This window comes from Dermatophagoides farinae, chromosome 2 (assembly GCF_024713945.1).
Source record: "Dermatophagoides farinae isolate YC_2012a chromosome 2, ASM2471394v1, whole genome shotgun sequence".
NCBI classification, from domain to species: Eukaryota; Metazoa; Arthropoda; class Arachnida; order Sarcoptiformes; family Pyroglyphidae; genus Dermatophagoides; species Dermatophagoides farinae.
In genome coordinates, this window is record NC_134678.1 from 813,431 (window position 1) to 834,983 (window position 21,553).

The window sequence follows — 21,553 nt, forward strand, 5'->3', positions numbered from 1 at the left end:
AACAAACTTTCGAATGTATTAAATGTGTTTATATGGTTATGCACATAACCACCAAACCCCAAATGTATGTTTCTTTATTGTTAATTTTATTTCATTTTTTTTTCTCAACACAATACAAAATACTTACGTTTTTTTCTGATAAAATCCATTTTTAGAACTATAGATTTGAGCACCTAATCACAAAAAAAACCAATTCAAATATGGTTCCATTATTATTATTATTACGAAAACCGAGTGAACAAACAAAATGTGAATATGCATGTGGTCAAAGACAACAACATGATAAGATGTTTGTGTGTGTGTGTTCGTGTTTGTATGGCGAAAGAAAAGAGGTGTAAAATAAACTTTCCAATTTTGAATTTGGTCGACACACACACACACACACACATTACCATCATCACCACCACCAGTTCACACCCTGATTGCCTCAATCTTTTTTTCTTCTCACTATAGTCGTCGTTTTTAAATCGCATCCATCAAACGAATAACGGATTTTCCATTTGAATAGATTGTGTAATGGATGAACATCATCCAAATAATTCTTAGTACTGAAATTTCCGATGAAAATTGGTTCGTTGAATGAAAAATTTTAAAATGATCATTTTCATTCGTACACAAATTAGGTAGGAAAAAAAAGCAGGTAGGATAGATGAATGAATGCTAATGGATGAAATTGATTCATGTGTCGTTGTTTGCTTTTTTTTTGCTTCTCTATCTAGATTTTTTTCATTCAACAAAAAAAAATCCAGTAATAGCAACCTTTGTGTGTGTGTGTGTGAAGAAGAAATTTAAGTAATTCAACCCGATTATATAACCGGGAAATTTTTTCGTCTTTATTCACAATGATGATGGTGAGCTGTGATTAATATATTCAAACTAATATGTTGTTATTGTTGATGATCGATTTTTTTTTTTGAAAATATAGATCGATCACTACAATCGAATAATGATTATATCTCTGACCTTCCTGGTAAACTAATAACCGATTTTCAATGAACATCATGACTTGTATCAACTCAATTTTACATTTAATTTCATTAACAACTACAGCATCCTGTTTTTTTTCGATTGTACATATGCTTCAAGCGATTTAAAATCTGAAAAAGGATTGTTATTGATGAATGCACTACATGATCACGAATAGCCATTTTTAATTAATCAATAAATTGATCCACATCTGATTAAGGGAGGTATGTAATTAAAATTCTGGGGGTCATCTACATCATCGGCTTGTCCATTTTTTTTCTTCGTTTTTACACAGCTTTTCATATTAATTTGTAACTATGTTCATCATCATCATCATCATCATCATGTATTTATCACATAGAAAATTTTTATTTCTGAAAAAGAAAAATTATACATACATCAAATTAATATCACAAGACACACACACACACACACAAGGAAGCAATTTTTTTTCTTTTCTTAACCATGAATAGATGTGAAAGCATTAATGGACATAACATATTATACAGCCAAGCGATGATTTGACATGTCAAAGCTTAAATCTTATAGTTTTGGAGAATCATCATTACAATACTATTGCACATGACATAGCTCATCATCATGCTCATCATAATATTCACCGACGATCATCTCATAGTCATAGATTAATTGAAATGTACACATCCTATTTGGTCAATACACTTTTTTTTTGGTGAATACCAGTTACTACTATACAGTCAAAACTATTCCGTCTTTTTTTTCTCTCATTTTATCTTGTTTGTTTGTTAGTAGAAAAAGAGATGCTCTCGCATGTATATATATTTACTGGTCAAGTAAAACCAAGTGGCCAACCAACTAACCGATCTACGTATGGACAACCAACAGGTCGACCAACCTATCGATAAAGAAAAAAAAAATACTAACCGTCCGATGGTGATTGTCCATATAGTTTGAAGCCACGATAGATTCAATAGATTGGATAAAGCATCATCATACTTTGCAAAAAAAAAAACTTGTCCCGTTAGTTTTTTTTCCTACATACACATATAACATGATTATGGCAAAAAACATCATTGTTTGGCTATGTGTGTTTGTGTAGGTAGTGTACACAATAACCGCAATTTACCGCTACTACCCGTCTATGCTAAGTTATCATCTAGCCAGAAAAAAAATGTATGGATGTCCGACATAATGATAACACCATGTTAGTTTCCCTCCAATCGTTCGAATGATGATGTGATGGCAACAGCATCCATTCTATCATGTTTTTGTGTTTGTCTTTTTGTGAATGTCATGTGAATGTTTGTTGTTTATCCTCATAATCATCGTATTGGAGCGGAACAGAATAATTTCCGGCCACATAATTACCAATGTAAACATCATCAACCTGTTGAATACAGGTGAACAAATCACATGATCAAAATACTGTATCGAATCTCTGTTCAAATAGACAATCATCATCAACATTCAAATGTGATCAAATATTGATCACTATTTTTTTTAAATAATACAACATGTATAAATGAGTTCAATACAAATTCTTGATTCATCCGGTTTCTCATTCAATTTTTTTTTTTTGGAATTTTGTTTATCATTTTTTCTATGTGTTGTTTCTCCATTCAATAATGACATGGTTTTCATAGATTATTCATCAATTCAATCATCATTCAAAATTGTTCCATTGTCATTTGTATGTCCTTCATCTATGGGTGTGTTTGTGTGTGTGTGTGTTGGACACCCTTTCAATGATAATGTGATTGATAATCATTTTGTTTTGATTTGAAATTGATTTTTTTATCAAATTTCAGCATTATTTGTGTGTAAATCAAACATTTTTTTCTTTATTGAATTCATCAATTATTCTCAACTCTCATCGATTGCCATCATCAATCCAGGTGGATTGACCGACCGTTCATCAATAATCACATTGGTTACCGAAAAAAAGATGGCTTTCTTCAAACAATTACGTCTTTTATTAAGGCACAAGATTCTATTACGACGTCGACAACCGGTAATTATAAAATCTACAAATCTCGTACACATACACAACAGAAATTACTTTATCTAATCGGTTAATTGATTAATTTTTTTTTTCTTTCAGACAACATTGATACTCGAATTATTCTGGCCGGCATTTGTTTTTCTTACAATATTGATTGCACGATGGCAATTTCCACCAACATTTCGTCAAACATGTAGGTTAATTTCTGTCTGTTATTTTTTGACATTAACCAATTCAATTTTTTTTGTATTGTTCCTCTTGAATGATTCTACTATCATACACACACACACACACCACACACTTACAAACAAACAAACAAACAATAGGTTATTATAATGCAAAAGCATTACCATCTGCCGGTATGGTTAATCTTATACAATCATATATTTGTTCAATGGACAATCCATGTTTGAATCGTGAACAATATGAAGAAGTGCCAAATTATCCAAATGCAAGGTATGATTTCCAAATATAAATACTTGACACTTATATTCCCTATATCACTCTCTTTCTTTATTTATATTTTGGCCATATTTTCAATTGATGATAGACACACATATACACACACAATGTTCTAGTACTTTATAATTGGTGTTTGTTTTTCTCGCCTTTTTATTTGAATTTTTTTTCTCTGGTTCTCATATATAATCAATTAATCGGTAATTTTTTTTTTATAAACCAGAGTTGTTCCCATTTTTTTTGTTCGTTTGGTTTTTAGTGTTTGTCAGAATTGTTTATGCCGATAATATGTTATGCACTTGGTCGATAATTTTTATTTTTTTCTTTTTTGGTCTGCCTTGTTAATCAATTTTCATTAGGATTTGTTTCAATTAATTGTTATCAGTCTTTCAAATACACACCCAGAGGGGCTTGTGTTTAGTTTCAGTTGATCCATCATATACACAAACATATAAAAACACTGACATTAATGATTATGATGATGATGGCTATAGCATCATCATCATCATCATCTATAATTAGCAATCGTCTGGCCATATAAAGTGGCCGACATTATGGTTTTATTTTCATCATCATCATCTAGATTAAAATAGCAAACATTTTATTTTTCTTTTAAACAAATTCATTTCATTTTTGTCTTTTTTTTTGAATGTATAAGTACTATATGCAGCCAGAAATTAAATCTACCTATGCTTTAACCATCGATTATTTTCTTTTTCCTTTTTCACCCTTTCCCTCTTCATCATCATCAATATAGTATACATGCAATAGTTGATCAAATATTACCATTATTGACCGATAAAAATGTCACGAACGTAATCAATGATCTACCAAAAGGTATACGTTTAATTGCTGCCATAATCGATACATTATCAATACCATCTGTACAACGATTATTGGAAGATGGATTCCCGTTACGTTCAATGTTACGGCCATCCGGTTGGAAATATGTACAACAAGAATTGTATCGTCTTGAATCAACATTAGTGCCATTCTATCCGGATATGGATTTAATTATTGAACATTCATCATCATCATCATCATGGGACGATCATAATAATAATCAGGTAAAACAATTCAATCATATATTCTCATGCATAATTATAAATAATTTTTCAAACGATATATAGAGTTTACAAAAGGATTCAAAAGGTCGAACCTATGATATCCTAGTCAATGCTCATCTAAATTTAATGCGATTCGGTATTCATTCAGATGATAGTGGTAGCCATCAATCATTTCGTTCATTTCGTGATGTTATCTGTGATCATAATGAATTGGAAAAATTTCTAATCATTCCTAATCGACGACAATCATCCGATGATGATATACGTTTTCTATCTCGACATTTATGTCTACTTGAACGTAAAGATCTTTATTATCTATTCGATCTTGTACAGGAAAATATCGATTTTGGTAACATTCTACAGCAATTATCATTGGTTTTTCATTCAGTCGGACTTGATGAACATCAACAACATCTTAATAATATTCGTTCAATGATTACAACCATTGATCGAGCAAATATTTTTCCATCTATGACTGCTTTACGTAATACATCATGGCTTTATGATCTTCCTAGCCTATTCGACGTGCTTCGATCTGGTGAAATAGATGTTCATACATTGCTGAAAATCATTAATGATATTGAACCAATTTTTGGTAGCAACAATTCTGATGATGAAAATGAACAGCTCACAAATCAGCGACAACGTCAACGTATTGAATACCTAATGCGTCTTTACGATTCTGATGATTCGACATTGAAAACAATCGCACATTCCGCTCTTGGTTCAATTTCGACAGATGATGAAACCATTGATTCGGCTGATGTAGATTATCCGTTCGATGGTGAAGACGAATTATTTTCCTCGACAAATGATACTGACATTCGAGCAGAACATAAAGAGATGACTATTCTACATAGTATTGATGATTTGGATACAAGTGAAACGGCTAATGTCAATCTTTTATCTATTGCAGCTACAAATTATCCAACCGATAGCATAGGTCGACGTTTCTTACCCAAACTTTTGGCCAACATGGACAAATTCATTGATGGAGCCGAAAAATTTACACGTACACCACAATGGAATTCATTGCTTAACGCATTTCAAGGCCTACAAATGATGCTCGAAATGACCGATTCAAATGGACAACAACAATTCTCATCTACCAATATCGAACAATTTATCATCAATTTCCCGAAAAACATACAAGCATTGACAAATTTTTTCAATTCAATTGTACCGGAAAAATTTCAACCACTTGTATTGCCATTGTTTAATCTCATACAACGAATTACCGATTCAATGTTACAACATTTAAGCGGTGCATTCACTCGTGCTTTGAATGAGGATAAAATCTATTATTTTGACAAATTGGTTCAATTGTTGATCGCATCAATGAATAATGGAACATTACCAAGGAAATGTTTCGATATGCAACGTGCAATGTGTGATTTTGATCAATTTCAATCAGTTTTTGTACATAATGTTGATGATGAAACCGGTGAAGTAACTGTAATGGTCGACGAAGATATTGGTACATTGCAAGGTATTCAAGAATTGGGTTGTATATTTTTTGGCCAAAATTATCTAAAACAAAATGTGGAAGAATCAACACCAATTTTAGCCAAACTTTATTATACATTGTCTGCATTGAATGATACGAATCAATTATCATCATCTTTAGCTGCATTGGGTAATTCTACTGGTAAATCTAGCAATGATGATGATGCCGTTTTTTGGAATAATTTTACAACCAGAATGCTTGAAGTATATCTATTGGCCACTAAATCTGTGAATGCAAATGCCTGGTCAGCAATGATGGGACAAATGTCATATGTTTGGAAACGTAATCGTCTATTTGATCGAATTATTCTTGCATCTCGTGTTTTGCAATTGACAGCCAATTGTTTTACACCTGAACGTATTATGAATTCACCAATATGGTTCCATATTCAACGTAAAAATATAATTATTAATGAGATTGTCAATTTGGTTATGGATGAAATCAATCAGGCTGTCGAAAATGAAGCACTACGTGTTCAACAATTATCAATGGGTTCACCAACGTTGCACGATTTTCTTCATAAAAATCTTCATCTTTTACCCGTTTTGATGGACTCGGTGTTCGATACATTGTTTCTTAATCTGCCACGTTTCGTCGAACATATGTTTCAATCATCGAATACATTTATGGCCAATTGGCCATGTAATCGATTCAGTCTTGTCGATCTATTAGCCATTCAAAATGAACAACATCGTGCTGAAATTTATGCAGTCGAAGATTTTCTATGCCGTCAATATCACATGAATGAAGGTGATTATGGCCGTATTATAGATGAATTAGTTGCTCCTGCTAACAATCAATCACGTGGTGCACCATTAATTCGTGTTCTGCAGAACAAATCAAATAATCTGAGTATGATTTATGAACATGTACCACCATTGGATTGGGTTGAAGCTGCTCACAGTGTATCGATGATTAAAGAATCTGCGGAAAAATTAATTTTTGCCGATAATAATTGGATTTGGTTTCCAGAGGTTGATGAACTTGATTCATCGATTCGTAATTCATTTGGTCGTGCACATATTGTATTTCAACAATTCTATAGTCAAGGAATGGCCGGTCTATTCACCTATGTTGGTGATATAATCACACCATTTGCTATACGTTACATGTCATTGAATGAAACATTTAGCCAGATCTGTGATTATGGTGTATCCGGTATACTTATGGCACCAGTTGTTAATGATAAAGAATGGCGTTGTTTTTTTGTATCCTCAAAATTTGCCAGCTATTCGTTACAACATTTGCTCGAATTACTCAATCAAGTAATGACCAATTTTCTTCATGATGATCATAAATGTCAATTATTCGATATAGATGACAATATTAAATCATCGAACAACAATAGCCATAATCAGATTCTATTTCTAAGTGATCATATGGCTGAAATTATAGAATTAGTCATGAATCAAATATTGCTTGGTGATATGAATCGATTATCAAATGCAACATCATTACAAGATATCATCTGTCATTCGAATCTAAATTTTAATATTTTCAGTGAACATCGAGCTTTATATCTGGATATTCGTAATGCTTTATGTGGACTACCTACACAATTTGCAAACTGTTTTCGTTTGACAATACCACAAAAATGGATTGAAGCTTCTGATCATTTGAATTTTACCTGGTATACACAATCATTGGCTGAATTATCCAGTAAATCATCATTTGTTGATGCATATCGTAGTGTTTATCGTTTTCTAACATTATTTGGTCAATTTTCGCCACGTTTTATGAATCGATTATTATCCAGATTTCAATCAAATAATAATGGACAACAATTCGTTCAGGATGTATTGAAACGAATGAATCGTATGGAACAATTTCGTGGAAAACGATTTACTTATGTTATGCAATCAATTTCATTAGAGCTATATGGAATTTTATTCACCAATGGTAAAGTTCCTCATGTACCTATTCATAATGAAGAAAAACGTGATCTTATGATGGCATTAATATATGCTCTTAATGAATTACCTGTTCGTTTACGGCAACGATATAAATTGGGTGGTATTCATTTTCGACAAACAATCAACTTGAATAACAACAACAACAATGATGATGATGATGATGATGATACTCTTCTACAAGTGGATTTATTGGATTCATTACTTGATTGGATTGATAGCCATCTGTTGACTGTTACAGAGATGGTGTTACAAACCATAACATTAGATCGTCAACGATTAAATCGGCTATTTATCAATAAATTCGATACAGTATCTGTATGGCGTGCATTTTGTCGAGCACCAATTAGCCAATATTTTATTGTTGATAATGAAATTTCACCATTGTCTCATAAAGCTAAAGATGAAATCTGTTCAATGGATTTTAATGCTGTTTATAATCAATGGTTTCGAAGAGCTCGACATTATCTAAGCAATTATAGTAACCATGAATTAATCGGATTACTAATGACCGAAACAGGATCCACTATTGATCTGATACTAAACGATCCCATCTATAAAAATGATTTACTCAAAATGAATGATTGGCAAGTAATTATGACCAAATTGAATCGATTAATGGATCATTCAGAAGATAATAATGGCTCAAATAATTATAATCATAAAATCCTATTATCGATTGAAAATTTTCTTCATGAATTTTTATCACCAACTACAATAGAATCAATACATCGAATCATTGTCCACTTGAAATGTGGTTTGAATGCCGTTCCATTGCAAGGTTTAAATTGGGATATCATACCGAAAGTATATGCCAATAAAACAGATGTGATGGCTTTATATTCAACATTCAATTCAGCTTTCACATTGGCATCAGTTGGATTGAATACATTTTTAACACAATCCAAATTCTATAATCACATTCAGTTGTCTCTGAAATATGGTGGTCATCGTCGTGGTTTTTGTCATCTGGAAAATGAACAAGAATTTCAAGAAGTTTTTGCTCTGGTTCCACAATCATCGGCTAATGAAATATTATTCGCTTTACGTAATCTACAAACATTGTTATGTGGTCAAGAATCTGGACAATTCTGGAGAAATCTTAATCCCATTTCACAATGTTTATGGTCATCGATTCAATCAGCTGAAAGTTTTTCAAATGATTTACAAAAAATAGTTCAACATTTTCAATTAGCATTACAAAATCGTAAAATGGATCTGTATAATGATCGTGAATCAATTCCACCAATTCTAGACACAAAACAATGGAATCGTTTTTTTAAATGGTGGCAAGAAGAAATTGGTCCATATCCAAATAGTGGTCGTACTTTAACGATGATGAGAGCATTTCAATTGATTGATTCATTGGCCGATGGACATGTTATATGGAAAGCATTCTATCGTCTTACGTTTTTAACATCGGAAATGTTTGCCTATAGTTTACGTGCATTACAATTAACTGATGCTATGTATCCAATGCAACCGGATATGAAATGGCAAACAAATCGTAACAATCGATTATCAATAAAAGTATCTTCACATCATCAATCACCTAAAAAATCATTATCATCATTACTTACATCAACTGTATCGAATCTAATATTTCCAGAAGTTAATCATTTCATTACATTCGCCACTTTTCGTCAGCTTCGATGGATACGCCATATTAGTCATTATTTTGCACAACATCCAGGCATCTTACATGATGAACTATGTCCAACATTGAATAATTTCAATAATCAACGTGATAACAATTCTTCGTCATCCTCGTCGGTGATTGTTGATGAAGATTTCAATGATTTATTATTACTTTTATGTCATAATCATCCATCCGATTGGATCTATAGTCTTACGTTTAAATCGAATCTATTCAATATTAAAGCATCGCCAAGACCAAAATTTATTTCACATCGTAAAATACGTGAAAGAATTGGCAAACTAACACAAGTGCTTGCTCGTATGCTTGATTATAATAGTGATAAAAATAATCAAAAATTGGATCATGTTATCAGATTTTTGAAACTCAAACAATTGGAATCAATTGAAAATGTAGCCGGTACTGGTGATATATTGATCGAAACAATGTTAGCCACCAGTCATCAGAATAATCGAACTGCCATTACGTTTAAAGAATTGTTACGAACAAGTTGGCATTCTGTACCCACATTATTGGATGCTGTTGATCAATACATCTGTAGCTATAAACAAATGGATCAACCGAAAAATAATCAAACAATCGATGATACGATGGATATAGAATTTCGATATCAACCAAAAGCACCAGATATGAAAGTGGTCATGTGTGAAATGCCTGGTTGGAATTTTGATCAAGCATATACTTATCTATCGAAACATTTTGATTTGAAAAATATGTTGGCTGTGTTTGCTGCATCATCTGATGTTGTTGTTGTTGCAAACGATTCTCATAATCGATTGTCATCATCATCATCATCATCATCATCATCATCATCAACATCGAAATGTCGTACACAATGTGTCACACCACTTCGTTTTCTATCTCGTTGGATCGATGTTGGCCAGGATATATTCCGACAAATGTATAGTAGCTCATTTTGGTCGGAATTAAAATCTTGTCGTAAACGTCGTCTTATTTCATTATTAGCATCGACAAAATCTTCCAATACATTCCTATTGAGGCATTCATTAAGATATGTACGTTTTATGAACAAACTATTGACAACGATCGATAAGTTTTCCCATGAAAATAAGGGCGTTTCATGGAATAATGTTCGACAGCTATGGCAAACATTTAGTTTTTTCATTTTGAATCAAGTACCAGCATATGTTCCAATCACTGATATTGTACGTGATGATGTTAATCTACCGGAATATCTGAATGCAACTCTTGATCGAATATCGACATTATCACGTTCAAGAGCTAAACAGGCCATCCGTTTATTGACCGATTCAATGTTGGATGTGAATGCAATTTCATGGCATAATTTCAGTAATATTGCTCTCAAAGAAATGATCTGCAAACAAAAAGAATCAGTAAAATTTTTGGATTCAAAAAATCATTATTTACCCATTATTGTTAAATTATCGGCAAATCAAACAACACAATCGAATATTGATACTTCTGAACAGGAATCTTTGTATGATACATTGTGTCATAATAACAATCATCTGATGCCAATTATTGATTCTTTAATGGCTATCATTGATCATGATTCAGTTACAAATCGTTTGTCACGATTACAACGAACAGAATTGGCTCGTTCTAATTGGATCAATGATGTATTGATACCGGAATTGACTGAAATGTGGACGTCTGGTTTACTGTTTGAAATTGGCAATAAAATGGGCATTATACATCAGCAAACAGATCCATCAAAATCGGAAAGCTCTAGCCAAAAAGGAATTAATCACTTGTTGATATCATTTGTATCGATGACAAGAGCACGAAATTTCAATACACTTTATGATACAATCAAACAGGCGGTTGAAAAATTATCACCAAAATTTCATCAAGGTGCCATTGTTGATTCATTGAATCGTATATTGGATGGTCTTCAAAGTCTTCGGCAACTAGCTGAACATGGTCTTTTTCAGATTAAATATCAAATTTCTGATTTATTGGTCAATGCTGATAATGTCAAAATATTTTTAGAGAAAAATCTGGCCATCAATCGATCTTGGGTAGAACAAATAATGAACGCATCGATTGATTTAAGTGAATTTATTCAGATGTCTGCACGAGTTCGATTTGATTCCAGCGCCTTCTGTAATCAAACATTATTGTATGATGAATTAAAATTACAATTGCCAGATGTTGATAGTGATGACATAGAAGCAGCAGCAGCAGCGGTTCCTAATGGTCAATTAGTCACCAATGTTCTTTGTACACTGAGCGTGACTGAAGATTTCAAATTCAATAATCAAATCCTCAATCAATTGGTCATACGTCGATTAACATTCAATATTGTCAATCTAATACAAAATAGTTTATTGAAAAAAGCTAAAATCGATAGTGATCAAATACCGAAAGCATTGAATGCCATAAAAGCTTCATCTGAAGCAATGCCCTATGTTAAATCATATATTAAAAATATGACCATGTCATTCGATCATCTGGATGAATCGATCACCAGTACAAGCCTGCATAATCTAAGCCTATCGTATGCATCGGATTTGATTGGAAAAATTGTCTGTGGTGGTTCGAATCCATCATTGAATCGTGAGATTAAATTACTCAAAGTTAAAGTACAACAACCAAAAATTTTATCAGCAAATGAACGAAATGCTTTCAGTTCAGATTTTTGTCTCGATGGTTATAGACAAATTATGCAAATTCAAGGCGGACCTGTCATATGGAATTTCCTAAAACCAATATTAGTGGGTAAAATTTTATACACACCAAAAGCACCGATTACCGACATGATAATGGTTCAAATGAATTCAACATTAAAATTTATGCCACGAATGGTTGAAATGCTTCATGCATGGGCACAAACATTATCCAATTTGGAAAGTTTTTATCATCAATCCGATGTTAATAATCGTATGAATCATGTGAAACATTTAATCCAATCGGTTTTCATCAATGGAGAAGCTGATGGTCTTTTCAACGATTTCGATACATTCGATTTGATTGAAAAATTAATAAAATCTGGCAATATATTGGCCATTGTCAAATTGATTGGCCAAGTTGCCAATTGTGCTTCATTTGATCGTTTTGTCGGTGTAAATGATGAAATTGAATTGGAAGAAATGGCTAGAAATCTAACTCGATCACATCAATTTATAGCTGGTATTGTGTTTGCTGGAAAACAGCATGATTATTTAAACAAACATACATTGCCCAATAATATTGAATATAAAATACGAATTGATATTGATTTTGTACCATCAACAAAAGCATTGAAAAGTCGTATATGGGAACCAGGTCCACGTGATCATTATCTTGATGATATGCAATATTTACATGGTTTTGTTCAAATTCAAGAAATGATTGATCGTTCAATAATGGCATTGTTAACAAATCAAACCAATCATCAACGGCGATTACCTATCGATCCAGAAGTACATCTTCAACAACAACCATATCTATGTTATGGTAGTGATAAATATGGAAATTATATACGATCATTAGCTCCATTAATTACAACAATGGCATGGATATTTTTGATTGCCTATCTGATTCGTGAACATGTTTTGGAACGAGAATTACATCTGGAAGAAGTAATGCGTGTTATGGGTTTAAAATCAGGTGTTGCATGGCTTACCTGGTTTTTATTGGGAATATCGATTATGGCATTTGCAACAATATGTGCAATATTACTTCTTTTTGTTGGCCAATTAATACCGGCTTCTGATCCGATACTTCTTTTCCTGTTTTTTATGGTATTCAATGTATCATTGTTAATGTTTTGCTATATGATTAGTTCATTTTTTCGTACTGCTACAATTGCAGCATTATCCGGTATTGTCGCATATTTGGCTTCATTCCTACCGTTTATGGTAGCCATAACATTAGAGAATGAAATGAGTTTTACACAGAAAATTTTCACCTGTCTATCGATGTCGACATCATTTTGTTTCGGTATGATGTATATGACAAGATTTGAAGTTCAAGGTGTCGGTATGCAATGGAACAATCTTTGGCATAGTCCAATGCAAGGTGATACTATGAATGTTGGTACAGCTATTATTATGATGGCCATCGATTCTGTAATCTATTTTATAGTGGCATGGTACATTTCACATGTACATCCACCTGGCAATAATGCACGAAGATATCCAGCTTTATTTTTTCTTTCGTTTTCATATTGGAAAAATGATTTCTTACGTGCATTTGGCTTCGGTGAAGACCAGAATTCATCATCACCATTACGTGTCAATCAAATGAATCATCATCAAGATTCATTATCATATAGTATGGATAGATATGAAGATTGTCATAATAATGATCGACTAGGTGATAAGATAAACGATGTAGATAATACTTCAATCACATTGGAAAATGATGATGCATTTAATATTGTCGATCCTGAAGAATGGAAATCATTGAGTAGTAAAACATTTTTTAATTTTCATCATGATGATAATACCATGATTGCTGATGGTACATTGAAAACTGTATCGGGTACGTTGAAGAAAGCCATTCATCATCATATGGATTGTACAACGTTAACACGAAAAGCCAGTCAACAATCAACTCATTCATCAACGACAGCATCCACAATAAGTCAGAATCCATTAGGCATGGAAATCAATGGACTTTATGTTATCTACAATGAACGAAGTAATAGTTTAAAACATATGGCTGTATCAAATTTGAATCTTAATTTGAAAGAAGGTCAAATAACTACAATATTGGGAAGAAATGGAGCTGGAAAAACTACCACAATTAATGTACTTACCGGTCAAATGCCACCAACATCAGGTACTGTCACAATATATGGTTATCGAATACCGGATGATTTTAGCCATGCTAGACGTTTACTTGGATATTGTCCACAATATAATACATTATTTGATGATTTGACCGTTCGGGAACATTTATTATTTTTTGCTGAACTGAAAGGTTTGCTTCAGGATTCAAAAACCATCGAGCATGATGTGAATGAAATCCTACACAATATGGGTTTATGGAATCTACAACATCAAATGGCCAAACATTTATCCGGTGGCCTAAAACGTAGACTTTGTGTTGCATTGGCTTTCGTTGGTGGTAGTAAACTAATCATTTTGGATGAACCAACTGCCAGTGTTGATCCTGTAGCAAGACGAAGAATTTGGGATTTAATTGTTCAACAGAAACGATCACGTACAATTTTACTTACCACACATCATATGGATGAAGCAGATATTCTATCGGATGAAGTGGCCGTCATTTATCGTGGCAAATTATTATGTATTGGTTCACCATTATTACTTAAATCTAAATATGGATGTGGTTATCGATTAACGGTTTCTAGACAAGGTGGTCTACTGGATTGTGATTCAATTGCAAATCTAAATCATATCGAACATAATGAAGAAGAAGAATCAAATGTAAATAGTTTTGATAGCCGCGTAACAATTCGTCCAAGGAGTGAAGTAGAAAAATTGATGGCATTCACCAAATGTCTTATACCGAATGCTTCATTTGTTGAAGATAACAATGGTCAGGTTATTCTTTCATTGCCACATTTAGATGACCATAGTATAGCACATGATTATGCTACATTTTTTCGTTGTCTTGATTCAAACATACGTACACTTGGATTTGGAAGTTATGGAGTTACCAGTACGACGTTAGAAGAAGTATTTCTTACACTTTGTAGTCTTGAAGAATTAAACATGCCAGTAGATGAGGCAAAATTGGCTGTAGCACGTCGACTAAGTCACCAGGCTACGGGCAGCGGATCCTACAGTAGCCGGAATACCGATGATCCAATCCAATGTTCAAATACCAGACGACCTGATATTCAAATAGATACAGGTATCCGATTAAAATCTCGACAATTATATGCATTATTTAAGAAACGATTCCTGCATATGATACGTGATTGGAAACTATTGTTCTGTACACTGTTTTTACCTTGTTTATTCATTGCTTTCGCCATGGCCATGACATTGATCAAACCATCGTTTGCTCCAGATCCAGCATTGCCATTAGTACCACACATATATGGCTCTTCGACCGTATCATTTTTGCATAATCATCCTAGACATGGTAATTTCACTGAAAAATTTCATATGATTGAGAAAGAATTAATCGAATCAAATGATAATGAGCAATCAGTTGTTGATTGTATGCGACCACGAGATAGATGGCGTACAGCTAAATGTCCTATTATGAAAAATAAATTTGAATCACCATTGCCTTTACATCTGATTACATTGAAAGGCGCTGCTTGGCATCGTAATTCAAGATCATCATGTAAATGTCCAGATTGTTTTCATGATATTCATACAATGTCACATTTTATACCAATGCCACAACAAAGCTCTTATGGTTGGATCTATAACCTCAGCAGATTGATTGATATTAATCAATTTTTATTGCGAACACAACCCGAATTTATGGATCGTCGTTGGGGTGGTTGGAGTTTTCGTTCACTGCGATCACAACATCAAAAAACAACAATGTCTAAAAGACGAATTATTAAAGTTTGGTATGATAATAATGGATTTCATGCTATGCCTTCCTATTTGAATGCCATCAACAATGCAGTGCTTCGTGCCAATTTAAAAGCTTTGGGTCAAACGAATAGTTCATATCGGATAACCACGTATTCACATCCATTACATGTACGATCAAATCAATTGGGTGATCAATCGGTTATGCAACAGGCAGGTGATGCAGGTATTGCCATCATTATATTGGTTGGATTCATTTTCATACCAACCAGTTTTGTATTCTACATTGTACGTGAAAGAATTTGTGAAGAGAAACATTTGCAGAAAACTTTTGGCGTTGGTCCAATACTGTATTGGTTATCTAGCTTATTCTGGGATCTAACCATATTGATTATTGCTATCGGATTTGCATCTGCAATTATTGGTTTCTTTCGTTTACCGATCTATATGTCACGTTTGAATTTACCGGCCATCCTAATGCTTTTATTCTTTTTCGGTTGGGCTATGATCAATCTAGTTTATTTGATGGAAAAATGTTTCAATGAACCAAGCATTGCATTCATGGGTATCTATTGTCTTTCGTTATTCATTGGCATACATACGATGGTCATGCGATTGATGATTGATGTTTTTAAATTAATTGAAATCACACCCACTATATATCAATGGTTCGAGAAGATTGCAATATTTTTACCACCATATCTATTACTTAGCGGTATTGTTGATGTTCATCGTAATCAATTATTTGCTGATATTTTTAGCCTGTTTGATCAGGATACCTATGTGAATCCATTTTCATTTGAATTGTTGGGACGTCATTACACTATTTTTGCTGTACAAGGCTTGCTGTTTTTCATCATCAATTTAGCCATTGAATGTGATCTCATTTGTAAGCTTAGTGCCATATTCAAATTGAATCATCGTCGATCATTGCCTAGCGGGCTAGGCCATCGTTCAGATGATCAAAATGAAGACAGTGATGTTGCCGATGAAAGACGTCGTGTTCATATGGCATTTGGCCTTCCAGTACCTGTACAAAATTTTTCTTCTAATTCACCAGATTCCAGTCGAAAAGTTTCATCGGATTGTCAATCAACAACAAGTTCCATTTCGAGCAACAGTATGACTTCACCAAGTTCCGATATACTTCGAGTATTTAATGTGACCAAATTGTTTGAAAATATGTTCGGATATCGTAGTGCTGTGAACAATATAACTTTCTCTGTGCCTAGAGGTGAATGTTTTGGATTATTGGGAGTGAATGGTGCAGGTAAAACTACATTGTTCCGTATAATAACCGGACAGGTAAAAGCTACGACCGGAGAAACAATGTTTAATGGCCGAAACATACGTGAAGCATTGGCCAATAATTATCATAATGAATCTATTGGATACTGTCCACAAGCTGATGCATTGGACGGTTTTCTTACACCGGTAGAACATTTAACAATATATGCACATCTTAGAGGAATACCAAGGCATCAAGTTTCAAAGGTAATTTTATCAAAATTCATTTTCATCGTCATGTCGTCTTACTAATTATTTTATTGTTTACATAGTTTGTGAAAGAATCGATTGATAAATTTCAATTACAAATGCATTCAACAATGCCCGTTCAAGCATTAAGTCGTGGAAATCGACGAAAACTTTGTCTAGCTATTGCTATGATAGGCCGACCACAATTGATTTTGTTGGTAAATTTTTTCCTTGTATCTTTTACATCAATTTTCTAAATATTTTCTGATTTAACAGGATGAACCAACCAGTGGTCTTGATCCGCAAAGTCGTCGACATGTATGCCAGAATATTCAGGATGCTATACGTGATCGTCGTTCAATACTGCTTACATCGCATAGTATGGAAGAATGTGATATACTATGTTCACGTTTGGCCATCATGGTTAATGGTCGATTTAAATGTATTGGTAGTCCTCAATACCTCAAACACAAGTGAGTATTGCATTAATATTGAAAATTACATAATATCATTGTAAACTGTTTATATTCCATGATCTTATTTTAGATTCGGTACCGGTTACATCATTACGCTTAGATTATCAGAAATAAAGGCCAATTTTAATGAAGCCATTGAATATATCCATGAGAATTTTCCTCAATCAATTCTCAGGGTAATAATCATCATCATCATGGATTTGATTTAAATAAATTAACTTTTTTTTTATTCAATTCAACAATCAGGCTCATCATCATACAATGTTGGAATTTAATTTGCCCACGAACGAAATACTCTTGTCGACCATATTCCAGGTGTTACAAAGTGCCCAATCATTATTGTCATTACAGGACTATTCGGTCAGTCAGACAACTCTTGATCAGGTAAACATTTATTCGGTCCTATTTTTTGCTTTGGTTTTTTGACTCTTTTTTCCAACAATTTAACCAGGTGTTTGTCACATTTGCCAGCCAACAAGTAAACGATTTCGATGGCCAAGGGGATGGATCCAATGATAAAACTATGACAAATAACAAAAATGACGAACAAGATTGTCCAAATTCGAAACGTTCTTCGTTTTTAATGGCACATGATGCTAGACATCAGATTAAACGGCATGCATCAATGTTGGTATCATTGTGTCGGGAATCGCCTTGTACTAAATCGACAGCCGCATGCAATAACAATAATATTAATCATCAAACAATGAAAGCTTCCATTCCATGGCAATCACAGCATCGACATGCATCTCTTGGTGCTGATCGAAGAAATTCGCCTTTGGCATCCAAAGTTCTACACAGGCGTCAATCGATTGAACACCAACAGCGAATTAAATCAAAATCTCCAACCTCAAAGATATTGGACACGGTTGATTTGAATGCACATTCTATCAAGACAAATTTTATAATGAATGGAAAAAACAAATTAATGGTCAATAGATTAGTCCATAGACATAGTTTTCGAGATTCCATGCCATCTATCATTTGGAGGGATCATCATTATCATCGCTATCATCATAGGCAACCACCTACAATTCCTACAATTCACAATGGCAATAGTCATCTCTATCCAAGTCTAATGTATGAAACGCCTATATCAGCTTGTCGATATTGTACGAATTCAACGCACAATCATTATCAACCACATCATCATCATCATCATCATCGGCAACAGCAAGTGACCAAAAATAAATCTAGACATCGACAAATGAAGCCATCAATCTGATTTTTTTTCCCCATAGATTTACATGTTTTTGTTATTTGTACAATTGCAATTCATCATTATATAACTTTCAATTTCTTTTTATTAAATATGGTTTTCGTTGAATCGGTTCAATTGATTAAAATCTAACTATATTCAATTTGATTGTGTGGTTCAATGATTTTATTTTTATAAAAAGGATAATACAGAAAATAATAAAACTTTCAATATGGATACAGAGATTAACATTATACATTCAAACATTAAAAGATATTGTTGCCATAACAATGAATAGACAATGTTTAGCATTAAATTAAGGGCATACAGCAGCGGTATCGATAAATGTCTATGTCGAAGTAATGCCAATAAATTGAATTCGGTTATCAGGATTGAAACGAATAACAACATCTCCAGCCAAAATATCAATGTACGATAGGTGAATACAGATGCTAGAAATAGTATAGAAAATGAAATGCAAAAAAAGAAATTAATAATTTGAGAAATATAAACTTTAAGGTTAACTGACCTTTATAGGAAAAAATGATTGATTGAACAATCCCGTGAAATAATGTTAAAATCAGAATGAAATTGATCGACGATTTAGTTATGATTGTCATCTTGGAGTTTCTTTGAAAAGTAGGCACCATTTTGTTTCTTGAATAATAAGATTTTCTATACTCGAATAAAATGATGACCATAAACAATTCAAACGACAATCACCATGGTAACCAAAAAAATGTGTTTGGTCAAACAAGAATATTCATCTTTTCATCTTCAGGTACCTTGTTAATAATTAAACGTCCGTCATAGCTTAATGATGCAAAAATCCATGGATCATTAGGTGACCATTCAATTGCATAAACACTATCAGCATGATCTTCAAACTTTCGGATAAGACCATCATCATTTCGAGATTGTCGTTGATCAGAAACTAATAAACGTTTTATGGTTGAATCCTCTTCTTCATCTAATAAATCTTCCTGTTCGATAAGTTGTCCATATGGTTGTGATGCAATTGATGATGCTCTTAGTAGATTGACATTTCCATCACTACTTGATGATAGTACAAGATGATCATGGAATGAATTATAACGTACGGACCAAACCCAATGTGAATGATGTAACATTTTCAATACCGGTTTCGTTGTATCACGAATATCCCAAAATTTTACCTCACAATCATCACCACATGTAGCAAGATAATGCTGTGAATTTGGATTGAAATCCATATCACGTACCATTTGACTATGAGCTTGTGATATTTGCCAGGCATGATTCGATGATGATCGTAAATCTTTTGGCATATATATTATTATTACAAACAATGGTGACAATATTTGAACTAAAATGTGGACTCCAATTACATGTAGATATTTTTGACAAACGACTGGTTGTTGTTTTAGGGCCACCGGGATTATCAACGGTAATATAACGTTTCATTTGTCTTGTTTCCAGATCAATGTAGGCTAATTTGGTTTCCAAACATAAAATCAATTCATCCTCTTCTTCCGGTTTTAATCGAGCTAATCGGCCAGAATTTTCATCAAAATCATTCCGGTTGAATGTATGACATTTTTCCAGTTCCAATGAGGTGGCATTTTCATTTTCATTCAGATTTTCCGTCACATCAATGGGTATTCGCCATAATGTAAAACGATTCTCAATCTTATTCGATTCGGATAATGATGAAAAACAGGTTAATAATTGTTGTGGTTGTTTTGAAAATGATATTATATGCCATATCTCACCGGAACGATGTTGAAATACAGCTTTCAATAATGAATTACTTTCTTCAATATATTCCAATAGATGAACTTGATTTTCATTCGATTTTAATGATTGTGTACCGATAAAGAATCGTGATGGAAGATGTTCACTATATTGTGAACATAATGCACGACATTCATGATCTAATCCATAGATTAATGATGGATTTTCTGATACTGAACGCATAATGATTTTTTTCAAACAAAAAAAAAAGATTAAATCATCCAAATATTTACGTGTTCGATTTTTGCATTGATATACGTACATTATGATCGGTTCATATTTTCATGTTTTTAAAAGACGACATGTGATTAAAAATTTTTTTTTTAGATGACAAATTATCAACAAAAACAAAAATTAGTTCATCAATTCAAACGAATGATATGGAAGAAAAGGATCCAATCGAAGAAATGTTAGATCGTACCGGATGTAAAACGATTCATATATCTTTACAGGTCTCATTTATTTTCATTTAATTGTATTTTTTTTTTTTTTTTTTTGAAAATTTCTTAATCGTAATGTTTTTTTTTTACTGTTTCTTCTTCTACCCACCATCAATTCAATTCAATTCAACAACAAAAAATGTATGCAGGAATGTATGTATGAATATAAAGATTGGCGAAAATGTCAACATCTAGTCAATGAATTACGTGAT

The 21,553-nt window shown here is 33.0% G+C and overlaps 2 protein-coding genes across 2 annotated transcripts; one reads left to right on the forward strand and one right to left on the reverse strand.

Moving 5' to 3' along the window:
- Positions 1–1,568: 1,568 nt before the first annotated feature.
- LOC124498732 (uncharacterized) lies at positions 1,569–19,290 on the forward strand. The gene is made up of 11 exons (XM_047062527.2): positions 1,569–1,621; positions 1,738–2,956; positions 3,047–3,140; positions 3,274–3,403; positions 4,164–4,473; positions 4,537–17,472; positions 17,538–17,672; positions 17,731–17,927; positions 18,001–18,106; positions 18,177–18,314; positions 18,382–19,290. The coding sequence occupies exons 2-11, from the start codon at positions 2,891–2,893 to the stop codon at positions 19,153–19,155; spliced, it is 14,886 nt and encodes a 4,961-aa protein (XP_046918483.2). The 5' UTR covers positions 1,569–1,621; positions 1,738–2,890; the 3' UTR covers positions 19,156–19,290.
- A 6-nt stretch (positions 19,291–19,296) lies between these two features.
- Positions 19,297–21,135, reverse strand: LOC124498733 (EARP-interacting protein homolog). The gene is given in 3 exon segments (XM_047062528.2): positions 19,297–19,580; positions 19,658–20,429; positions 20,431–21,135. Coding segments are annotated over 2 exon segments (1,206 nt in total). The 5' UTR covers positions 21,085–21,135; the 3' UTR covers positions 19,297–19,580; positions 19,658–19,877.
- Positions 21,136–21,553: the final 418 nt, after the last annotated feature.

Bases quoted from the DNA above. Each gene is read 5' to 3' on its own strand.
- LOC124498732 (XM_047062527.2), top strand. From the start codon at position 2,891: ATGGCTTTCTTCAAACAATTACGTCTTTTATTAAGGCACAAGATTCTA. The intron at 2,957-3,046 runs GTAATTATAAAA...TTTTTCTTTCAG, and splicing joins TATTACGACGTCGACAACCG to ACAACATTGATACTCGAATT. The intron at 18,315-18,381 runs GTAAACATTTAT...CAATTTAACCAG, and splicing joins GTCAGACAACTCTTGATCAG to GTGTTTGTCACATTTGCCAG.